This window comes from Lynx canadensis, chromosome D4 (genome assembly GCF_007474595.2).
Source record: "Lynx canadensis isolate LIC74 chromosome D4, mLynCan4.pri.v2, whole genome shotgun sequence".
Taxonomy (NCBI): Eukaryota; Metazoa; Chordata; class Mammalia; order Carnivora; family Felidae; genus Lynx; species Lynx canadensis.
Window position 1 is genome coordinate 19,738,407 of NC_044315.2, and position 19,864 is coordinate 19,758,270.

Genomic DNA, 19,864 nt, shown 5'->3' on the forward strand with positions numbered 1-19,864 from the left:
ATATAGAATGGTGATACTTTATTTGTATGACCCTTTTAGTGCTCCCAAGCACCCGAGGAGGTAAATACTCTTTTTATTCCCATTTTGCAAGTAAAGAAGCAAAGGCCATACTTGTAGGTCGTGGCACAGCTGGGATTGGAACCTGGACAGCCTGGTTCCAGAGCTTGGGTGGGTTCACCCTGTACCTTAAGTGTTCTCCACAGGTGAAATTACCAGTGTGTGTTTCTTTGTGTCTGAAGGATTCGTCTTAGGAGATCACTGTTGGAGTCCAGCTCTTCCGCTCATGGAATTTTCTGGGGGGAAAGTGCTTTCAGAAGAGCATGTGGAAAGGCAGGCTCAGGCTGGCACAGAGAGCATTTCCCTCTGAGTTGGGACTTTGTCTGAGTTCTTCCTGATAGAGGCTGCTTCTAGAAAATCTTCTACATAATTGGCTCTAGGAAGGAAAAGCGTTTTTTTCTCAAAGCTAGAATTCTTTTTTTTTTTAATTTTTAATTTTTTAACACTTATTCCTTTTTGAGAGACAGGGAGACATAGCATGAGCAGGGGAAGGGCAGAGAGAGAAGGAGACACAGAATCCAAAGCAGGCTTTAGGCTCTGAGCTGTCAGCGCAGAGGCCGATTGTGGGTCTGGAACCCATGAACCATGAGATCATGACTTGAGCTGAAGTCAGATGCTCAACCGACTGAGCCATCCAGGTGCCCCAGAATTCTTTTTTTTTTTTTAGGTTAATTTATTTATTTTGAGAGAGAGAGAGAGAGAGAGAATGAGCAGGGGGAGAGGCAGAGAGCGGGGGGCGGGGACAGAGGATCCAAAGCAGGCTCTGTGTTGACAGCAAACAGCCGGATGTGGGGCTCGAACTCATGAACTGTGAGATTGTGACCTGAGCCAAAGTCAGACGCTTAACCAACTGAGCCACCCAGGTGCCCCTCAAAGTTAAAATTCTGATGGAAATTTCCACTGGATTTCTGCACCGCTGACGGGGGCACAGCAGCTAATTTGTGTCTCCTGTTTTCCTTGGGGAATGGGGTGTTCTAGTGGTTACTGTCCTGGTCACTTCTAAACCCCACTCTGTTTCACCCTGGTTGAAAATGTTTCTGAATTGCCTGTTAAGGGTGGGGACAGTGGGGCTGAATCTCTTGTCCATCGGTCCTATTTCTGGGGTTCCAGGCAGTTCCAGGCGCCAGTGATCACTGGCCAAGTTGGAAACAAGTTGGAAGTGCCCAGTGGTGAGGATGCAGGTGCAGGGGAGCCTGGGGAAGGGGCTTAGGTGCCAGGCTGCACAGTGACAGGTGGTGTTTGTCCTCCCTGTTATAGAAGGTGGGGCCAAGGCCTGGCTCGCCATCAGGTGGGTCTTTCAGGGTGAGACAGAGACCACCGTGGGCTCCAGGAGGAGGTGGGGGGAACACTGTCCTGAAATGTGGTCTGAAAGCTGGCAAGTTCAGATCACAGCACAGCCCGGAGGGGTTGGGGGGGGAGGGGGGAGGCGGCGGGGGGCGGGGGCGGGGGGGGCACACTCTCTGGCACCTTCTCTGGTAACTAAGAGTTACCGGAAGCAAATTCTAAAACATACAATGAATATGTTAAAATGCTGTTTGTTTGTTAACATTAGGGTGAAAAGTCAGTGGGAACAGTGAGAAAGCAGGTCAGTCTGTCTAATAAATATGACAAAATGATAGGAGACAACAGTGTGTGGAGTCAGACCCAGAGACACAGAGAAGGACTCTTCAGTGACTCTCATGTAGGGTCCCTCCCCTACCAGCTCCTATGCAGGCCTCAGCCTGGGCCTTGACCAGTCAGCTCAGCTGGTCACCTCAGCTGGTCACCTGGTCACCTGGAGGAGGGTTACATTGGGTGGAGGAGGGCCGTCCCTGCCTCCCCAGAGCTTTCCTGCCTCAGGAGAGGGGGCTGAACCAGAAACAAGGGCAGAAAAGAGGCAAAACTTTTCCCTCTGGGCAGATCAGAACAGTGCTGAGACCATCGAGGGGCAGAATCATTAATACTCAATTAGAATAGTGTAAACGTAGCAGAGAAAGACCGGTTTCAAATGTGTTCTGACCAAGACCCCCTGGAAGTTGCCGTCCTTTCTCTTACCCTGAAAGAAGAGAACAGGAGAGAAATAAAAGTCTGTTCAATTGACCAATTACCGTAAATCTATGGCTTGGAAAACCAACTTAGTTCATTTGTTGGTACTTACAACCTTCAAGGTTAGAAAATTTTAGCTCGCGCAGTGAGAACAAACCCCAAGTTAGAGATAAGATTTGTGCCAGATGCCCTCCCCGATCCTTGAATGTGAGCCGATAAGACAGGCAGAAGACTCCTGAGCTTTGAATCACACGGAAGTCCTTGAAAAGGCCCCAAGTTGTTTGAAAAGAAGCCTTTTTTTTTTTTTTTTCCTTTTAAAATCAGAGCTGAATGACCATTGGCTCTGGGCATTTTGTGTGAACTGGGCTGAGTAACGCTTCACATAGTTGCCTGTAGCCCTGAGCTGTGAATTAGGGTGGAATAAAGGATCGCGTGGGCCTTCTGTTTTAACCCTTTAATACATCACACTAAGCCCAGTGAATGCACAGGCAAGACGGTACACACACTTCCCTCTGTACCCACAAATAGTTCTCTGACCCTGTAAGTATATATTTGTTTTTTCTCTGTAGTATGAGGTAAAGTAACTAATAAGAAAATAACCCTGTTAATCAAGGCCGCCTCTCTTACCAGAGTAGGAGTGAGGGCCTGCCCAGGGCCTTAGCCTTGCTCCTCATGAGCCCCAGAAGCAGATGAGTTTCTGCAGTTAGAATCTTCAGAACAAACAGCCAGGGAGAGTTTTTCTGAGGATTTCTGGTGTGCTTTTCTAAGCCTTAGTGCACAGAGAGTATTTGTATTGCTTTAAAAAGTTAACATGTATTCTTTTTTTAAAATAATTTTATTTTTTTAAGTTAATTTATTTTCAGATCGGGTAAAGGGCATCGGGGCGGGGGGGGCAGGCAAAGAGAGAGAGGAAGGGAGAGACGGAGAGAATCCCAAGCAGGCTCCACTCTGTAAGTGCAGAGCCCAGTGCGAAGCTTGAACCTGCAAACTGAGATCATGACCTGAGCCGAAATCAAGAGTTGGCCACTTGACCAACTGAACCACCTAACGTGTTAGTAGCAAAGATTTCTGAAGTGAGCAGAACCGGCCGGGGTAACCACTATTCACTGCTCGTTGTGGGTCCCGACAGACCCTTAACTGGGCATATGCAGATATACAGAGCTGTATTTAGTTATGTGAGTGGGACTTTACCCTGTAGACTATTCTGTGAATTTCTTTTTTCTACCCCACAATCTGCCACGAACAGTGTGCTATGCGATATAAGCTCAAATACCTGCCTTCCCCTCCCTCTTTGAATTGCTGTATGGTGTTCCAGTGGTATTCCACAGAATGGATCTACTGTGATTTATTTAGTAACTTAATAGACAAGCTTCGATGGTAAACCTATGCTGTGTGATGCAGGTGGCATTTTAGAAGTGAAGGCATGAATCAGGCATGTTAAATTGGTTAATGGGGAGAATTGAGACCGAACATTTAGGGTCCCTATAGTTTGAAGAGTTTGGATTGTGTGGGGCTAGAAGCTTGAGTTGATAATGAATTGGAAGCCACAGGGAGAACCCGCTTCCTTCCGAGCGGTCTGCCTCATGCTGAGGCTTCATAGGCGAGGCTCCAGGTGCCGGCTCTGGGACAGCATGGAAGATGGGAGGGCTTTCTGCCGAGCGCCTGCTCAGATCCCATTAAGATTAGCACTGAGTCTGAGCATGACAGCTACAGAGAGGGCAGTGTGTTGGTGCCAAGAACTGGCTGGGACTGTGGACCTTGCTGCAGCCTTGGATTTGAGTAGCGAGAAAGCAGCTAGGGAACGCTAGGATAACAAAGCTATAGGTGAAAGCAAAATGTGGCCTTGGAAGGGTACGGTCAGTGAATAGGCACCAGTGGCTTTGCCTGGGTCATGGGGCGGGGTGTGCTTCTGTGGTTCGTGGGAGAGTGAGTTTGGGGTTAGAAGGGAGTTCTAGAGCGGGTCACTGAACAGAGGAGTGGGTGGGCATTGTCATATCTGTGTTTTTTTTTTAATGTTTGTATTATTATTTTTGAGAGAGAGCGAGCCGGGGCGGGGGGGGGGGGTGGTTAGGCAGAGAGAGAAAGGGACAGAGGATCCGAAGCGGGCTTCGTGCTGTCAGCAGCGAGCCCGATGTGGGGCTCGAACTCACAAACCGTGAGACCATGACCTGAGCCAAAGTCGGCTGCTCAACTGGCTGAGCCACCCAGGTGCCCCCCCTTTTTTTTTCCGGAGAGAGAGAGAGGCGGGCAGCGTCCTATCTGGAACACACACACATCCACACAGGTGTGCTGTGAAGCTGCTCTAGCAGCCGCACGGGCAGCTGTGTCTGAGCTTTGGTGCCAGCCTGGCTGCCCCACTAGCCGGTGAGGTAGTGGCTGAGGGTCCTGGAGCCCCTACGAAACCAGATGCCTTGGTTACTGCGAAAAAAGCCCAGGCTTTGGAGTCTGACTAGGCAGGGTTGCAATCCTGGCTTTATCAGCCACTGCATGGGTGACATTAGCCAAATTAAATTCCCCAAACGTCAGTTTCCTCATCTGTAAGATGGGATGATGGTAGCTCTGACCTCAGGATTATTGTGATCAAGAAAAGAAGGAACAACTAGCAGGCTGCCTGGCCCCATAATAGATGTTGGAATACACTCCTCTGCCTTTCTTCTTTCCACTTTGCCCCTCTGCTTTCTCAGTCATTATCCACAGAGCTGCAGCTGAGGCTCTAAATTACTCAGGGGCTGTTCTCCACTCTATTCTCTCTTCCCTTTTTGCCACTAGCTACTGTTTCTCATTCCTCAAGCTGGGGAAGCTTCTGGAGAGGCTATTACATGTCTGTGGGTGCAGGCTGCTGTCTGCCCACTGCCTACTGAGCAGCCCAGCATTGGCTTCTGCTAACTTCTGGGGATGGAAACACTGGGGTCCTCTACCTACCAGGTTGACACAGTGAATGAGCCAGTTAGTGCCTTGGGCTTCCTCTGGGACAAGCTTCTGGCCATTAGAGTGCTTTCCAGATCCAGTGATCTCCCTCTTCAACCTGTCACGGTGGTAACAGACCCGTGGTGTTAATGAACGAGGCAGCTCTTGTCCAGGGGTTAGCACCCCAGATCTTTGCTGGGCATTGACTCCTGGCCACTTGGTTTGCACAGATCCCTGGTGGGGACCTCTTTTCCACTCCTGGAGAGTGCACAGCCGAGAGCTGATCTGCATATTCCCAGCTCAAGTAGATGGTATCTCTTCCCTTGGAGACCTGTGCTCCTGCCCCCACAAACTTCCAGTGAGGTGCACACGGAGCTGTTTGCTCCTTTAAGAGATGGGCTTTCAGGGTGGCTTTCAGGGCCTGGGTGGCTCAGGCACGGAGCCTGCTTGAGATTCTTTCTCTCTCTCTCTGCACCTCCTCTGGTGCACACACACGCTCTCTCTCTCAAAATAAATAAACTTAAAAAAAAGAGAGAGATGGGCTTTCAGAAGGCCACTGGGAAACCATCCACTGCTCTTCAACATGTGTGTTCAGTGCAGTTATGAGCACTTCGTAATGAAGATGCTGTTGACTACACTTGTGTCACCTACCTGCCACGTGCCAGACCCTGCACTAAGCACTTCACCCGATCTGTCTCCTAAGGTCCCCTCGAGCCCCGATGTCTCACAGGTGGCCGAGCTGACATTTTGGCTCAGAGAGGAACACTGCCAAGCTCCAGGAGGGGCTGGGGTGCAGTGGCTCCTCCTGGAACCAGGGACACAAATCCCACCCCACTTGCTCTCCGTTTCTGATCCTTGCTTCTTTCTGCTGGAAAGCAGATGAGTCTCTGTCACATGTTCTTACTCAAGTCTCACACTTTGACCAGCGCTAGGTCTGCCTCTTTGGCCTCACTCCCAGGTCAGAGAATCCCAGGGAGGGCTCTGATCGTCCCCGTTAGGTCCCCTGCCCAGCTCTGAGACCAGAGGACAAGGGACCCTGCTGGGTCTGCCCGTTGGGTGGGCGTGGGTTTAGGAAGATTGGGACAGCTGAAATGCCAGGTGTCCAGCATAGGGTGGTAGGTATCCCTCTTTCCAGATGGGAAAGCCAGGGTTTGGATTTCCAAGGTGACTAATCCTGGGTAGTCTTAGTGGCAGCAGTGGGACCAGAGTCAAGACTGACTCGGAGCCCCTGCTCCTAGTGCCATACCACACTTCTCCCTCCAGGTGGGGGCCCCGGGCCCCCTATGAGGGCTCTGCTGTAGAGAAAGTGAACACTGTGCTTCAGGTCTTTCATAACCATAGAGTCCAGATCGTGGGCCCAGAGAAATACAAAATAAAGGATTGAATGGTACAAATTATGGGAAGTATGGGCTCTGTGAGTGTAGGAAGTGAAGGGTTAACTGGGTGGGGGTGGGGAGGATGCTTGCCGCAAAACAACAGTTGGCTTGAATGTCTTTCCACCTTTGCAAAGCTGAACTAGATGGATTTTCTTTGTTTTTAATCTTTATTTCAGCATCTATGTCATGGGCTTGGTCCTGGAGTGGATCAAGAACAACGGCGGTGCAGCAGCCATGGAGAACCTCAGCTCCGTCAAATCGCAGATGATTTATGATATCATTGATAATTCGCAAGGATTCTACGTGTAAGTTGATGGACTTTCTCTCACATCTTGCCTCTTGTGAATTTAGTTTCTTTAATTAATTAATTAATTAATTAATTAAAAGGTTTCATTTATTTTTGAGAGCATGCAAGAGGGGGAGGGGCAGAGAGAGAGGGGAACAGAGGATCCAGAGTGGGCTCTGTGCTGATGGCAGCGAGCCTGATGTGGGGCTCAAACTCATGGAGTCGTGAGACTGTGACCTGAGCTGGAGTCGGACGCCAAACTGACTGAGCCACCCGGGTGCTCCTTGCCTCTTGTGAATTTTCACACGTGTATATGACGTGTGCCTTTGAGAAATGGACACGTTTCCCTTTCTTGATGTTGAAGTGCCAGTGAGCTGGGTGGTCATGGGCCCCAGCAGTTGGAGGCAGGTGGGTTCTCCCCTTGTACAGCCCCACCTGCGGAATCCCAGGCCTAGGGACCTGTTTCCCGGGGGGTGGTGATGTTTCTCACACCAAAGATCTCTCCTGGGGAAGAGTCTCAGTTCTTCCTGGGGCAGACCCCTTCTCCCACTGTCTGCATCCTTGGTACATCCCTTGGGAAAAATCACGCAGATTTGCTGGAAGCGCTCCCCTTTATGTAGGGACTCCACTGGAGGCCCTTGGTATAAACACCTACTCCTGATCCCCTCAGCCGGGTCGCCTACCTTTTTAGAAGTTCACTGCTTCCGTTATTATAGGACACATATTCCAATCCCGGGCCTGCAGTCTGTGAATGAGGAGACTTCTAGTTAAACATTTTTGTGACTGAGGAGCTTGGGTGGCTTAGTCGGTTGAGCACCGACTTCAGCTCAGGTCATGATCTCACGGTTTGTGGGTTTGAGCCCCGCATCGGGCTCTGTGCTGACAGCTCAGAGCCTGGAGCCTGCTTCAGATTCTGTCTCCCTCTTTCTCTGCCCCTCCCTCACTTGCACTCTGTCTCTCTCTCAAAAAACAAAACAAACAACAAATTTAAAAAACCAAAAAAACATTTTGGTGACCAGAAGATTCATGAATGTGTGTTGACTACTGGACCCGCTCCTGTGAGGGACAGAGAAAACGTATGGGCCTTGTATTCGTCTCCTAGAAGTGCTGGAACAAAGATTCACTAACTCGATGGCTTAATGCAACAGAAATCCATTCTCCATGTTCTGGAGGCCTGAGGTGCAAGGTGTCAGGAAGGCTTTGCTCCCCCCAGAGACTCCAGGGAAGAACCATTCTTTGTGGCTCCAGGCATTCCGTGGCCTATGGTGCATCACCCCAGTCTCTGACCTCACCTTTGTGGTGTGTCCTCGCTTCTGGTTGCTGGATTTGGGGCCTACCCAGATAATCCCAGATGCTTTCTGTCACCTAGAGACCGTTAACTTAATTACATCCTCAAAGACCCTTTTTCCAGGGGTTAGGACATGGATCTACCTTTTGGGGGGGCCACTATCCAGTCCCCTACCATAGACCTCTCACAGAATGCTGAATGTGAAGCACCTAGCACAGTGCCTGGCACACAGGGAGCTTAATAGATGGTGTTTTCGTTTGCGTCCACCCCCCCCCTTCCAGGTGGCATACAGGTGTAGGAGACTTTATGCTGCGTGTATGTACATGTACACACATACATGTATGTTTGTGTGTACACATTTGTATGCATATACATAAACACATACTCATTTACCAAGCCTGAGACCTCCTCAGTGACTGTTACTCTTTGGGTTCCATGATAGTAACTGACTGATAGGAACTAGAGAATGTATACTCTTCTTTGAGAGTTCAGTGTGCCACGACAGATGGACAAGACGATGCTTTAGGCCTAACTTTTAATACTTCTCCCTGACCACCCATGGGTGGTGGGTGGGGGTGTACTTGTGGAGTAGGTAGGATAAAGCAGCGTGCTACTGCTCCCTCTGTCCTTAAAATGCTTTTGGCTTGTTCCTGTGAGTTCTTGGCATGCAGTGACCCTCTAGCCACAGGCCCTGGGGGAGTTGGGTTTGGATGGACGCCTTAGCCTTTAGGTTTCTCCCCCACATGTGGTCTGGGGAGAGGTGTGCACGTTGTGCTTTCTGTCTATTCTGGTTCTGCACAACAGCCAAGTACAGACTGGGGCTTGGTAGATGATCCGAGGAGTTCACAGCCAAGGGCTCAGTGATAGTTACTATAAGCTTGGAGCAGTAAGATGGTAATGCTTTGCCTGCAGGTGTGGGGGGGGGGGGGCTTGAATGAGCTTGATTGCACCTTGGGCATGAGTAGAGTTAGTCAGAGGAGGGCAAAAGTACTTTTAGGAATTTTTAGGAAGGCAGGGCCCAGCCCCGCAAAGGTACTGAGGGGAGAAAGTACATTGTGTTTGGGGAGCTAAGAGTGGGTTGCCTAGAGGGGATGGTTGTGCTGGAATGAGAAAGAAGGTCTGGAAAGGTCTGAAGACACACTTAGTCCACCTGTTTAGTCTTCCACACATCCACCTATCCACCTATCCACACATCTGCCCCCCCCACCTACCCTTCTAACCACCCATCTGTCCACCCACCAACCCATCCATCCATCCATCCATCCATCCATCCATCCATCCCATCATGACCCACATGCCCATCCGTCCATCCATCCATCATCCATCCACACACCTGTCCATCCATCCATCCATCCATCCATCCATCCATCATCCATCCACACACATCCGTCCATCCATCCATCCCATCATGACCCACATGCCCGCTCATCCATCCGTCCATCCATCCAGTAAATTTTCCTGAGCACTTCTCTGGGCTAACCTTGTTCTAGGCCCTGGGATACACAGAAGAATAAGGTATCTTTCCTGACCCCCACAGTGCTCAGAACCTAAATGTGAGTGAAAGCACTTGGCTGTTGTGGAGGGGAGACCAAATTTTCTATTAGCTTTTGGCTCCATTTATTTCTAAGGAGATGTGTAGGCATGAAATGAGAAGACAGAAAGAATGATAATGCCTCTGGAAGAATCCAGAGAATTAGAAGCAAAACAAGGCATAGGAGAGAAACACTGAGAAACCCCAGAATTCCTTTTTCCCCCAAGGTTCTTATACTCCAAGCACGCAGCCTGGCATTTCCCAGAAGACAGCCTGCTGAAGCCAACATGGCACGTGGGTTGTTTCCTGAGGAATCAGGTCACTTTCCCACCTAACACTTTTCATTTACTTACGCACAACCTTGACCCGGAATTTTCATCTTCAGAGTAAACCTCTTTCTGGGAACTTCCATCCGCCCTGGGCTGCCTGCCCAGAAAATGTCATCCTGGCGCCTGACGTTCTTGTGGGACCCTGTTACTGGAGTCAAGCGGCCTTTTGCTTGCTCCCCGCTCAGTGTTTGCAGTGGGTGCTTACTAGCTCTTCCTGTATTCACTTGGACTTTCAGGAACTTCTTTGCTTGTCTTTTCAGCTATAGACATATGGCCCCCGAGGGAGGTGAGCAATTTTAAAGAAGGATACCAAATAGCCTAGAATTAGACTTTGTCACTTACCACCACCTCTAGCTCCTTATTTTTGTTCCCCCCTCCGCTTTGGCTTCCCCCAACTCATAAGGCAGCCCATTACTGAACATGGTTCTGGGCAGTTTCTAGGGGGTTGTACCAGCTCTGCCAGTGACCCTGGCATGGACTTCGACACTAGAAAAGTCAGCCTTCGAAGTCCCTGAGTTCATTACATAGTCTAACCATCCACATGGTGCTGGTTGACGCTGACTTGAACCCATGTGGACAGTGAACCCCTCTTTGCCACTTATTAGCAAATGACCTAACTGCTCCAGACTCTGTCTCCTTATCTGTACATTGGGTGTAATGATGGTATACTTTTTTTTTTTTAGTTTGTTTATTTTGAGAGAGACAGAGACAGTGCAGTGGGGGAGGGGCAGAGAGAGGGAGAGAGAGAATCCCAAGCAGGCTCCGCACTGTCAGTGCAGAACCTGACACGGGATTCAAACTCTTGAAATCGTGAGATCGTGACCTGAGCCCAAACCAAGAGTTGGACACTTAACCAACTGAGTCTCCCAGGTGCCCTAATGGTACATACTTCTTATGACTGTTGTGAGAAGTAAATGAAAATCCATGTGAATAAAGAATATATAACAAGGGTTCAGAAGAAGGGTTCTAGCATGGGTGACCTTATAGAAAGCCCTGGAAGAAGTACTTGGCACCTAGGGAAAATTCCTTAAGAGTTAGTTCCTGGGGCGCCTGGGTGGCTCAGTCAGTTAAGCATCCTATTTCGGCCCAGGTCGTGATCTCACTGTTCATGAGTTTGAGCCCTGTGTTGGGCTCTGTGCTGACAGCTCAGAGCCTGGAGCCTGCTTCGGATTCTGTGTCTCCCTGTCTACCTCTGTCCCTCCTCTGCTTCTGCTCTCTTTCTCTCTCTCTCAAAAGTAAATAAGTAAACATTAAAAAAATAAAAAATAGGGGCGCCTGGGTGGCGCAGTCGGTTAAGCGTCCGACTTCAGCCAGGTCACGATCTCGCGGTCCGGGAGTTCGAGCCCCGCGTCGGGCTCTGGGCTGATGGCTCAGAGCCTGGAGCCTGTTTCCGATTCTGTGTCTCCCTCTCTCTCTGCCCCTCCCCCGTTCATGCTCTGTCTCTCTCTGTCCCAAAAATAAATAAACGTGGAAAAATAAAAAATAAAAAATAAATTAAACAATGTTAGTTCCTAATATTATTATTTTGTGTTACTATGGGAAGCCCTTAGAATGGTCCTGACACACAGTGCTCACTATATATTAGATACTAATTTTGATATTATAAAGATGTCCAAGTGAAGGCATCTGTATCCAGACCTGAGGTCCCCTTTCTTGTTACCTTCTTTTGGGGATCAGACCTTAGGAAAGAGGGGAGCATGGATGGGTCTAGTGATAACACTTGCATAGAACAAAGCAGGCAGAGCCCTGGTGCTTTAAGGTACACATTTTATGACAGCACAGCCCCATGAAGCAGACAGTAAGCCTGTTTTCCAGAGGCACAGACAGGTGAAGGTGAAGGTGGCGGCTGGGAAGCGGGAGCAAGCCAGGATATGCACTTGAGGATATGCACATTAAGGACCCCAGGGGCGCTGGGGCCAGGGTCCTTAACTACTACACTAGGCAAACTACAAAACTCATAGACTGTGACTCTCTATTTGTAATGCAGGGATCAGTGGAAAACCTTAGAAATGATCAAGGTCAGAATTGTGATTAGTTACAGCTAAATATGTAAATGTCGATTACTTTGCTGTACTCCAGAAATAACAATGAAAAGCGTGATGAAGTAAAAAGATCCCATTTGTAGTAGCCACAAAAATGATAACATATCTACAAGTAAATCCAGATGCTCATCTGGGCAAGTTAATGCAAAAGGATCGCTACAAATTTTAAAAAAATAACATATTTACATTAATCAAATGTAATGTTAATGTACAGTCTCCTAAAACTCATCCATGTTAACGTAGTGTGGCAGTGGTAGGGACAGACAGTATTACCGTCCATGGAAGAGCCAAGGCCAGAAGCTGTCCATGTTTGCTTGAGAATTGCATTTTATTTTTTAAAATTAATTAATTAATGAATTTTGAGAGAGAGAGAGAGAGAGAGAGAGAGAGCGAGCGAGCGAGCTTGGGCAGGGGAATGGCAGACAGAGAGAGAGAGAGAGAGAGAGAGAGAGAGAGAGAGAGAGAATCCTAAGTAGGCTCCACACTGTTAGCACAGAGCCAGATGTAGGGCTTCAACTCAAGAACTGTGAGATCATGACCTGAGCCAAAGTCGGAAGCTTAACCAACTGAGCCACCCAGGTGCTCCTACTTGAGAATTGCATTTTCAATTAGAGAAGAATGTTCGAAACTTTCTAAAGTTTTGATATTTGAAGCATTGTAATCCATTTAGACAAATTGTAGAGTTAGATATTTGCATCATGCCATGCTCAAAAACAAGTTCTAATTAGTCAAAAGATCTAAATGCAAGAAACTGAAATAAAAATACCAAAAGAAAATATAGGAGAGAGTTTAAGTATAGGGAGTATAGAAGGTCTTTCTAAACAAGCCATAAAACTCAGAAGCCATGAAATAAAAGACACTTAATTACGTGAAAATCTTTAAAATTTACACAGCTCATGACATCACAAATAGAGTGAAAACAAAAACAAATGACAGACATGAGAAAAGATGTGTAGTAGCAAAAGATATAAGTGACTATCCTTGGCAAGAGCCCACAAGTGGAAAACGATAACCAAATACAAATGGGGTGGTTGCTAATGGTTTGAGCCAGTGACCCAGAAGAAACCCAGCTGGCTAATAGGCAATGAATGCCAACCTCCTTAAGAAATGCAGATTATAATCAGGAGATTTTGTTTTTCCCCTCTGATCAGCAGAAATTAAAAAGATTGATAACGTCAGGCAAGGGAACGCACTTGGTGTGTCAAGTATAAATTTGGATATTTCTGGAGTGACGTTTGCATCACCCATCAGAATTCAAAACTCTCGCTCTCTGCCCAAGGAGTTTTACGTCTAAGTAGATGCCTGTGTCCTTTCTCTTTGTGGATACAGAGGTGTGCCTAATTGTGGATACAGATACATGCCTAATTTGGTCCCTGCAAGTCCAGTGCTGTTAGGTGAAGATCTGTAGACAACCAGCATGCCCAGCAAGAGGGGTGTGACGAAAGAAGTTAGGGTCCATCCTAATCGGGTAACGAGTGCGGTGAGAAGGGTGAGGGAGGTCTGTGTGAACAGACGTGGGAGGCTGGCCACGTTCTGTCATCGGGATAGAAGAAAAAAGTAAGTGTAGGAAAGGATGATGCATGTATTATTTCACTTAGAAAACCACAACATGTATATTTGTAAGCCCTGCATAGGTATGTATATACACATATCAATGTACATATACATGTCTGCACACACATTTGTATGTTTAAAAAGATGCTGAGGAATGCACACCAGGTTACTGATGGTAGCCGTCTCGGGGAAGGGGATGGTAGATGTCTGCATTTTGACTCTAGATTTTCATAAGTTGTATAGAAATTTAAAATTAACTTTAAAGTAATGTTTATTTTGAGAGACAGGGAGGGAGAGAGAGAGCGAGGCTGAGTGGGGGAGGTGCAGAGAGAGAATCCTAAACAGGCTCCAGTGCAGAGCCCAGCTTAGGTCTCGATCCCACTAACCATGAGATCACAACCTGAGCCAAAATCAAGAGTCGGGAAGCTTAACTGATTGAGCTACCCAGGCGCCCCTAAAGTTAGCTTCATTTAAAAAATCTGGCAGTAAAGAGAGGCCTCGTGATGGTGTTCTGCAGGCTTCTGTCCCACCGGGTGCGTTCTTTTCCTTGCTCCCTGTGCTTCTGAGCTTCCTCATAGAAGGACATCGCTGAAGCTCACGTCCTGTGCCCTGCCAACCCTCACCCCCTCTGTGAGGTGGGTGATTGCTGAAGCAGTGCCTTTGCCCCACCTGGTCCGCTCCGGAACCTTGAGAAGTCCTTATGTTCCTTAGGGGTCATTCTGGAGCTCTAATCCCAGAGACCCAAAGGGTTTCTCAGCCGCATGCATTTGAGGAAAACTGTATCCCTATAGGAATTGATCATGCGGGGAGCTTAAAATTCATATGAAATTCATGACAGGCTCCGGAAAGTTTAGTAGGAGTCAAGAAACTGGTTTAACCCTGTGACTGCAGGATTTGCTAAATTTATCAGGCCATGGAACTGCTTTTTCAGTAATCCCTCCCACATCCACTTTTACCATAGACATAGTGGGAAGCACTGCTTAGAGTTTCTCCTTAAATCTTTGTAGTCCTGGGATTACCCGGCTGATTACACCCTGCCTACCAGGACCCACCCTAGCTCTCTCAGCCTTGACACCTTCTGCTAGCTTCCGAAATTCAGTAGTAACTCCCCAGATTGCACACGGGGGAGCAGTGGCCAAGTGCAGCCCACAACAATGCTTTGTAAAGCTCACAGAGCGTTTATTTTACTTTATTTTATTTTATTTTAATTTAATTTTAATTTTACTATTTTTGACAGAAGGAGAGAGCATGAGCGGGGGAGGGACAGGGAAAGAAGGAGAATCTCAGGCAGGCTCTGTGTCGCCAGTGCAGAGCCCACGCGGGGCTCCAACTCCTAAAACTGTGAGATCATGACCTGAGCCGAAATTAAGAGTCAGAGGCCCAACCGACTGAGCCACCCAGGGGCACCTCGCAGAGTGTTTAAAACACAACTTAAGCCGATATCGGAATACGGGAAGATCTTTAAAAATCCAGATTTCTTCATTTTTTAATTTTTTTGTGTTTATTTTTGAGAGAGACAGAACATGATTGGGGGAGAGGCAGGAGAGAGAGAGACACAGAATCCGAAGTAGCCTCCAGACTCTGAGCTGTCAGCACAGAACCTGACCAGAGCTTGAACCCATGAACCGTGAGATCATGACCTGAGCCAAAGCTGGACGCTCAACCGACTCCAGATTTCTTATTTCATAACCCATGTGTCCCTGACAGTGGAGTGGGGCTGGTGGGGGGGACTTCGGTCAGGAGGACCATGTGTTTCAAGAAGAAGAAGGAGCATATTTCCCTGGGGAGGCAAAGAACAGGGCAGTCACATTTGTTAGGTAACAAAGGGAGTTTGTGCTGGTGTGAGCTATGGACCTGTTCTCATTTATATGACAGCGGGGCCCCTGTTGGCATTTGAGTTTACCCCCCATGCTTGAGGCTCCCCAGTGCCCCTGCCTTAGTCACAGGCCCTCATTCTTCCAAGCAGGAAACCTCTTTGTAAGAGCTTTCTAGCAGGTCTCTCCACCTTCTGGTGTTCCCACTCTGTTCTCCTCTGCGAGCCATTGTTCTTTTTAATTCCCTATACGGCCATCACACCAGATGGGGGCAGTGAATCCCCTTTAATCTTTGCTTCCCTTCTTGAGCCTTACGCCAGAGACCCTCTTGGGCTCGAGGGAACGACTTGTGTGCCAATGCATGGCTCTCCTGCTGCCATCTGCTTTCACAATAGAATGGGGTAGATTTGGGGTGGGGGTGAACTGTAAATAAGATATTTCATTCTTCCTCCTTTTAATATTTTTCTCTTCTTAAATTAGATGTGCTTTGTGCTATAATTGGACCCTCCTGTTGGGAGCCTGAGGCAGCAGAATATCAAGAGGGTAGCCAATGAATTTTTAATTTAAATGTCAGCCATGAAACCTACCACCTAGTGAAAGGGGGGTGCGTGGAATTCGGGCTCAAAGCCTATTACCGGATATTTGGTTTCCCTCCTTGGCGTCTCTTCTGCCTGTGGGTGTGCACTTGACTCTTATTAACTTTAACAGGAATTATGTATGTGCCCTTAGGGGAGAGCATAACTTTTAACAGGGGCCTCCTCACACTGCTTTTATTTGCTGTTTAATTTTAATGAATCACACCCTGTGGAAGTGTAAGAACAAAACAGGATGAGCTTGAAAATGGAGAAGGGGTTATTACATATTTGACTCTTCTTTTATTCTGGGTTTAGATGTCAGCTCTTCCATTTGTCTCCTTTGATTGTCAATGGGACTTAATCTTGGGTGCTTATTTTTCAAATCAGAAACTGAAGTCAAATTTCTAAACTTTCCTAGATAAAAATTCACACATCATTTCATTTTTGAGAGTTTGTATGAGTCTTGAGCAAGGTGCTGGGAATAAAAAGATGAATTTGTTGAATTTAACTGATACTTATATAGTTTAATATGTTCGAGGCACTATTTTGGATTGTATCAGTTATCTGTTTTGGCATCCCAGACCAGGCAAGACAGTTGTTAAAGCAACGGCCATTTTCTTTGCTCATGACTTTGGGTCAGTAGGTTGGGCTGGGCTTAGCTGGGTGGTTCTTCGGCCACTCTCACTTGGGACGTGTATTCATTCAAGGTCATCTGGTCATTCACCTGGAGCCAGTGGTCTACAGTGACCTCACTCACATGTATAGGAGTTGGTGCTGGCTGTTACCTGGGCCTCTTTCCAGCAGGCTAGCTCAGGCTTGCTAATATGGTGGCCATGTTTTAAGAGGACAGCTATGGAGGCCGCATTCCCCTTGCAAGTTGCACAGCACCACTTCCGTTGCAGTCTCTTGGTCAAAGCAAGTCACAAGGCCAGCCAAGATTCAAAAGGTGTGGAGAGCTAGACCCCATTCTTGCTGGGAGAGCTCTAGAGAATTTGTGGCCATTTAAAAATATACCTCAATATACCTCAAAAACTCCCTATAAGTCGTGGCTCACTTAATCCTCACATCAACCTTAGAAGGTATGTTCCATTACTCTTCCCACTATTCAATAAATGAGGAAAGTGAGGCACAACAGAGAGGTTTAGTAACTTACTCAAGGTCACACGGCTTGGGACAATCAGTGTTGACAAGTGATTCGAAAGCTGTTCATTAAGTTTTTCAGCCACTCTTAGGACCGACATATTTTTTCTCTCTAGCCTTGTAGAGAAACAATGTCACATTGTCATGTGGCTGCCATATGTTGGAAGCTCCATGTATGTTGTGCCACTGAACTATCACAACTAATCTGAAATGGAGGTGTTATTTCCATTATTTAGGTGAGAAAACTAAGGCTCATGGAAAGTAAGTACAAGTCATACAAGGCAGTGCTAACTCACTGTTCCATATGCAAGAATGATCTCCTTAAGTAAAAGTTATAAAATGTCCTGGGGCAGACTTTTTAAATCTTCTATTGTAATGACAAAATGTTTAAAACAATTTTTCTGTTGATTGTTAATGGCTGTCGCACATTTTGGAAAAGTAGCTGGAATAATAAACATGCTTTTCAGATGTCCGGTGGAGCCCCAGAATAGAAGCAAGATGAATATTCCATTCCGCATTGGCAATGCCAAAGGAGATGATGCTTTAGAAAAAAGATTTCTCGATAAAGCTCTCGAACTCAATATGATCTCCTTGAAAGGGCATAGGTGAGTATGCTTCCAGATCAAAAGCTCAGGTCACTGGTGTAATGTTCCTTTTTTTTTTTTTTTTTTTGAAAATTTTTATTTATTTATTTTTTTAAGTTTATTCATTTATTATTTCTGAGAGAGAGAGAGAGAGTGAGCACGCGTGGGGGAGGGGCAGAGAGAGAGACACACACAGAATCGGAAACAGGCTCTAGGCTCTAGGCTCTGAGCTGTCAGCACAGAGCCGGATGCGGGGCTCAAACTCACAAACGGGAAGATCATGACCTGAGCTGAAGTTGGACGCTTCACCAACTGAGCCACACAGGTACCCCGTAGATTTTATTTTTAAGTGATCTCCACACCCAACACAGGGCTCGAATTCACTATGCTGAGATCAAGAGTCTCATGCTGTGCTGGCTGAGCCAGCCAGACGCCCCTCTCCTCTTGCTTATAGAGCCCTTAGCATGATTCCCTGGCTGGGTGCATGGTGGAGCCACTTCTACAGGCTTTTGTCAACATTACTTTTAAAAATGTGTTAGATGACCTTTATGGCACAGAGGTTGCCGTCTCATGTCTGGTGAGAAAGGATCACTCTTGCTCCTGCTGGGCATCAGAAAGTCCTGCATGCTCTATGAAAAAATGTGTCCTCACCACACGGGAGGTGAGACATCTGTCCTGCAGTGGTTGCTAGCCCCCTCCTCCCTACCCCGCAGGCCCATGGGTAGCTGAGTTAATCTAGGTCATGTGTGAGCCTGATGGTCCTTCACTGCATTTGGGAGAATTTCCTAATGATGAGAGGTTTGAAGCTCCTGGCCATCTGTGAGGCTTTCAGGTGACAGGTTGGGCATGCTGGCCTCAGGTGCTGCGTCGGTCTCAGGAGCCGGTGACTGGGAACTGGAAAGACGGTTGTCTTGATGCTAAATTGGATGCTTTTGTTCTTCATGGTGGCATCTTTGGTCTCTCAAGGTCTGTGGGAGGCATCCGGGCGTCTCTGTATAACGCCGTCACGATTGAGGATGTGCAGAAGCTGGCTGCCTTCATGAAGAACTTTCTGGAGATGCATCAGCTGTGAACACATCTTAACCAGTGTGTACTCTGCCCTTGAACAGTGTACAAAATTGAAAGTAACTCGGCAATGACGACAGAAACTTAGCAGACACGGTATTTTTCTCGGGTCAACATGCTTATCATAGATCTCGTTTTTCAAAGAACAGCAACATGTCCACAGCTGTGCAAAGCTGGGGAGACTTAACGGCCACCACCTTAATTCTGACTTGAACTGGAAGCATTTTAAAAACCTTTTGCTTTCCTAGTGAGTTCCAGCTGATTTTGTCCTTGCTGCTACTTTTCCTGGCTAGATCTCAGTATTCAAACTCGCCTGTGGACTCAGTTATGCAAATTGAAGTTACTTTTTCTGGAAACACAAAAACAAGGCATGGAGGCTGGGTGGGGACCTCTAGGTGCTGAATCTTGATCCTTTACAGAATGACACAGAGGGGTGTCCTGGGTTCTGCACCTGTTACTTCCAAGTCCACACTGACCAGGTAGTGAGTGTTTAGGGGTTCTAGGCTAAAAGGCAAACTGGGGATCTTTCTTTATACTGTTATTCTCATAAAGAGATAAAAGTGATATACTGTATGTTTATATAGCAAGGTGTGTTTTTTAATACCCAATAGTTTATATTCTGTGCAACATGTTTCTAATAATATGGTTCCTAGTGATGCATGTAGAGACCTTAGAATCATCGATCTCACATAGTATGCGTTATGCTTGCAACGGTATGTCCCTCCCCTCTCTCTTCCCTCTTAAAAAAACTGCTTTGCAAGATTTCAAAGTTCCCAAATTCCCTTTTACGTTCCTTTTAGTGGGGAGAAGACAAGGTTGCTTGGTGGCTTTGCTCTTCATTTTTCAGGGAGGCTGTTAAATTAAAATTCTCTGTTAAACTCCCTTCTCCTTTGTTCACTTGACGGTTCTCTTTAGAGTGTTGGACCAGTGATGCTGTGAGTTCCGGAAGATCTTTGCTGAAGAGTCTTTTCCCCTATTGTTTATCCGTTGTCAGTATTTTCTCATGACTATGTGGAGGACATTAAAGTCTTAAAACATCTAAACCTTTGTCAGTGAATTTCTTTACCTGCTTTTTATTTATTGATTTTTTTTCAAGCCCCCCAAATTGGGGCTCAAACTTACAACCCGGAGAGCCAGCCAGGCGCCCCCACTTTACCTGCTTTTTAGGCGCATTGTTCTGTTAAAAAATTTATGATGGAAAAACTTGTGTGTGAAAGTAGCATCGGATGAGGGTAATTTAGTTCCACCAATGGTATGTAGGTGTAAGACCTGAGACCTGGGTGCGTCCATT

At 47.0% G+C, this 19,864-nt stretch overlaps 1 protein-coding gene across 1 annotated transcript in view; it reads left to right on the forward strand.

Moving 5' to 3' along the window:
- The window catches only part of PSAT1 (phosphoserine aminotransferase 1), a 33,294-nt gene extending 13,678 nt beyond the window's left edge, over positions 1-19,616 (forward strand). Inside the window, exons 7-9 of the mRNA XM_030293919.2 lie at positions 6,542-6,670; positions 17,392-17,529; positions 18,475-19,616. Coding sequence (XP_030149779.1) covers positions 6,542-6,670; positions 17,392-17,529; positions 18,475-18,580 — 373 coding nt within the window. The 3' untranslated portion in view covers positions 18,581-19,616. The remainder of the gene's footprint in view (positions 1-6,541; positions 6,671-17,391; positions 17,530-18,474) is intronic.
- The last annotated feature ends 248 nt before the right edge of the window (positions 19,617-19,864 follow it).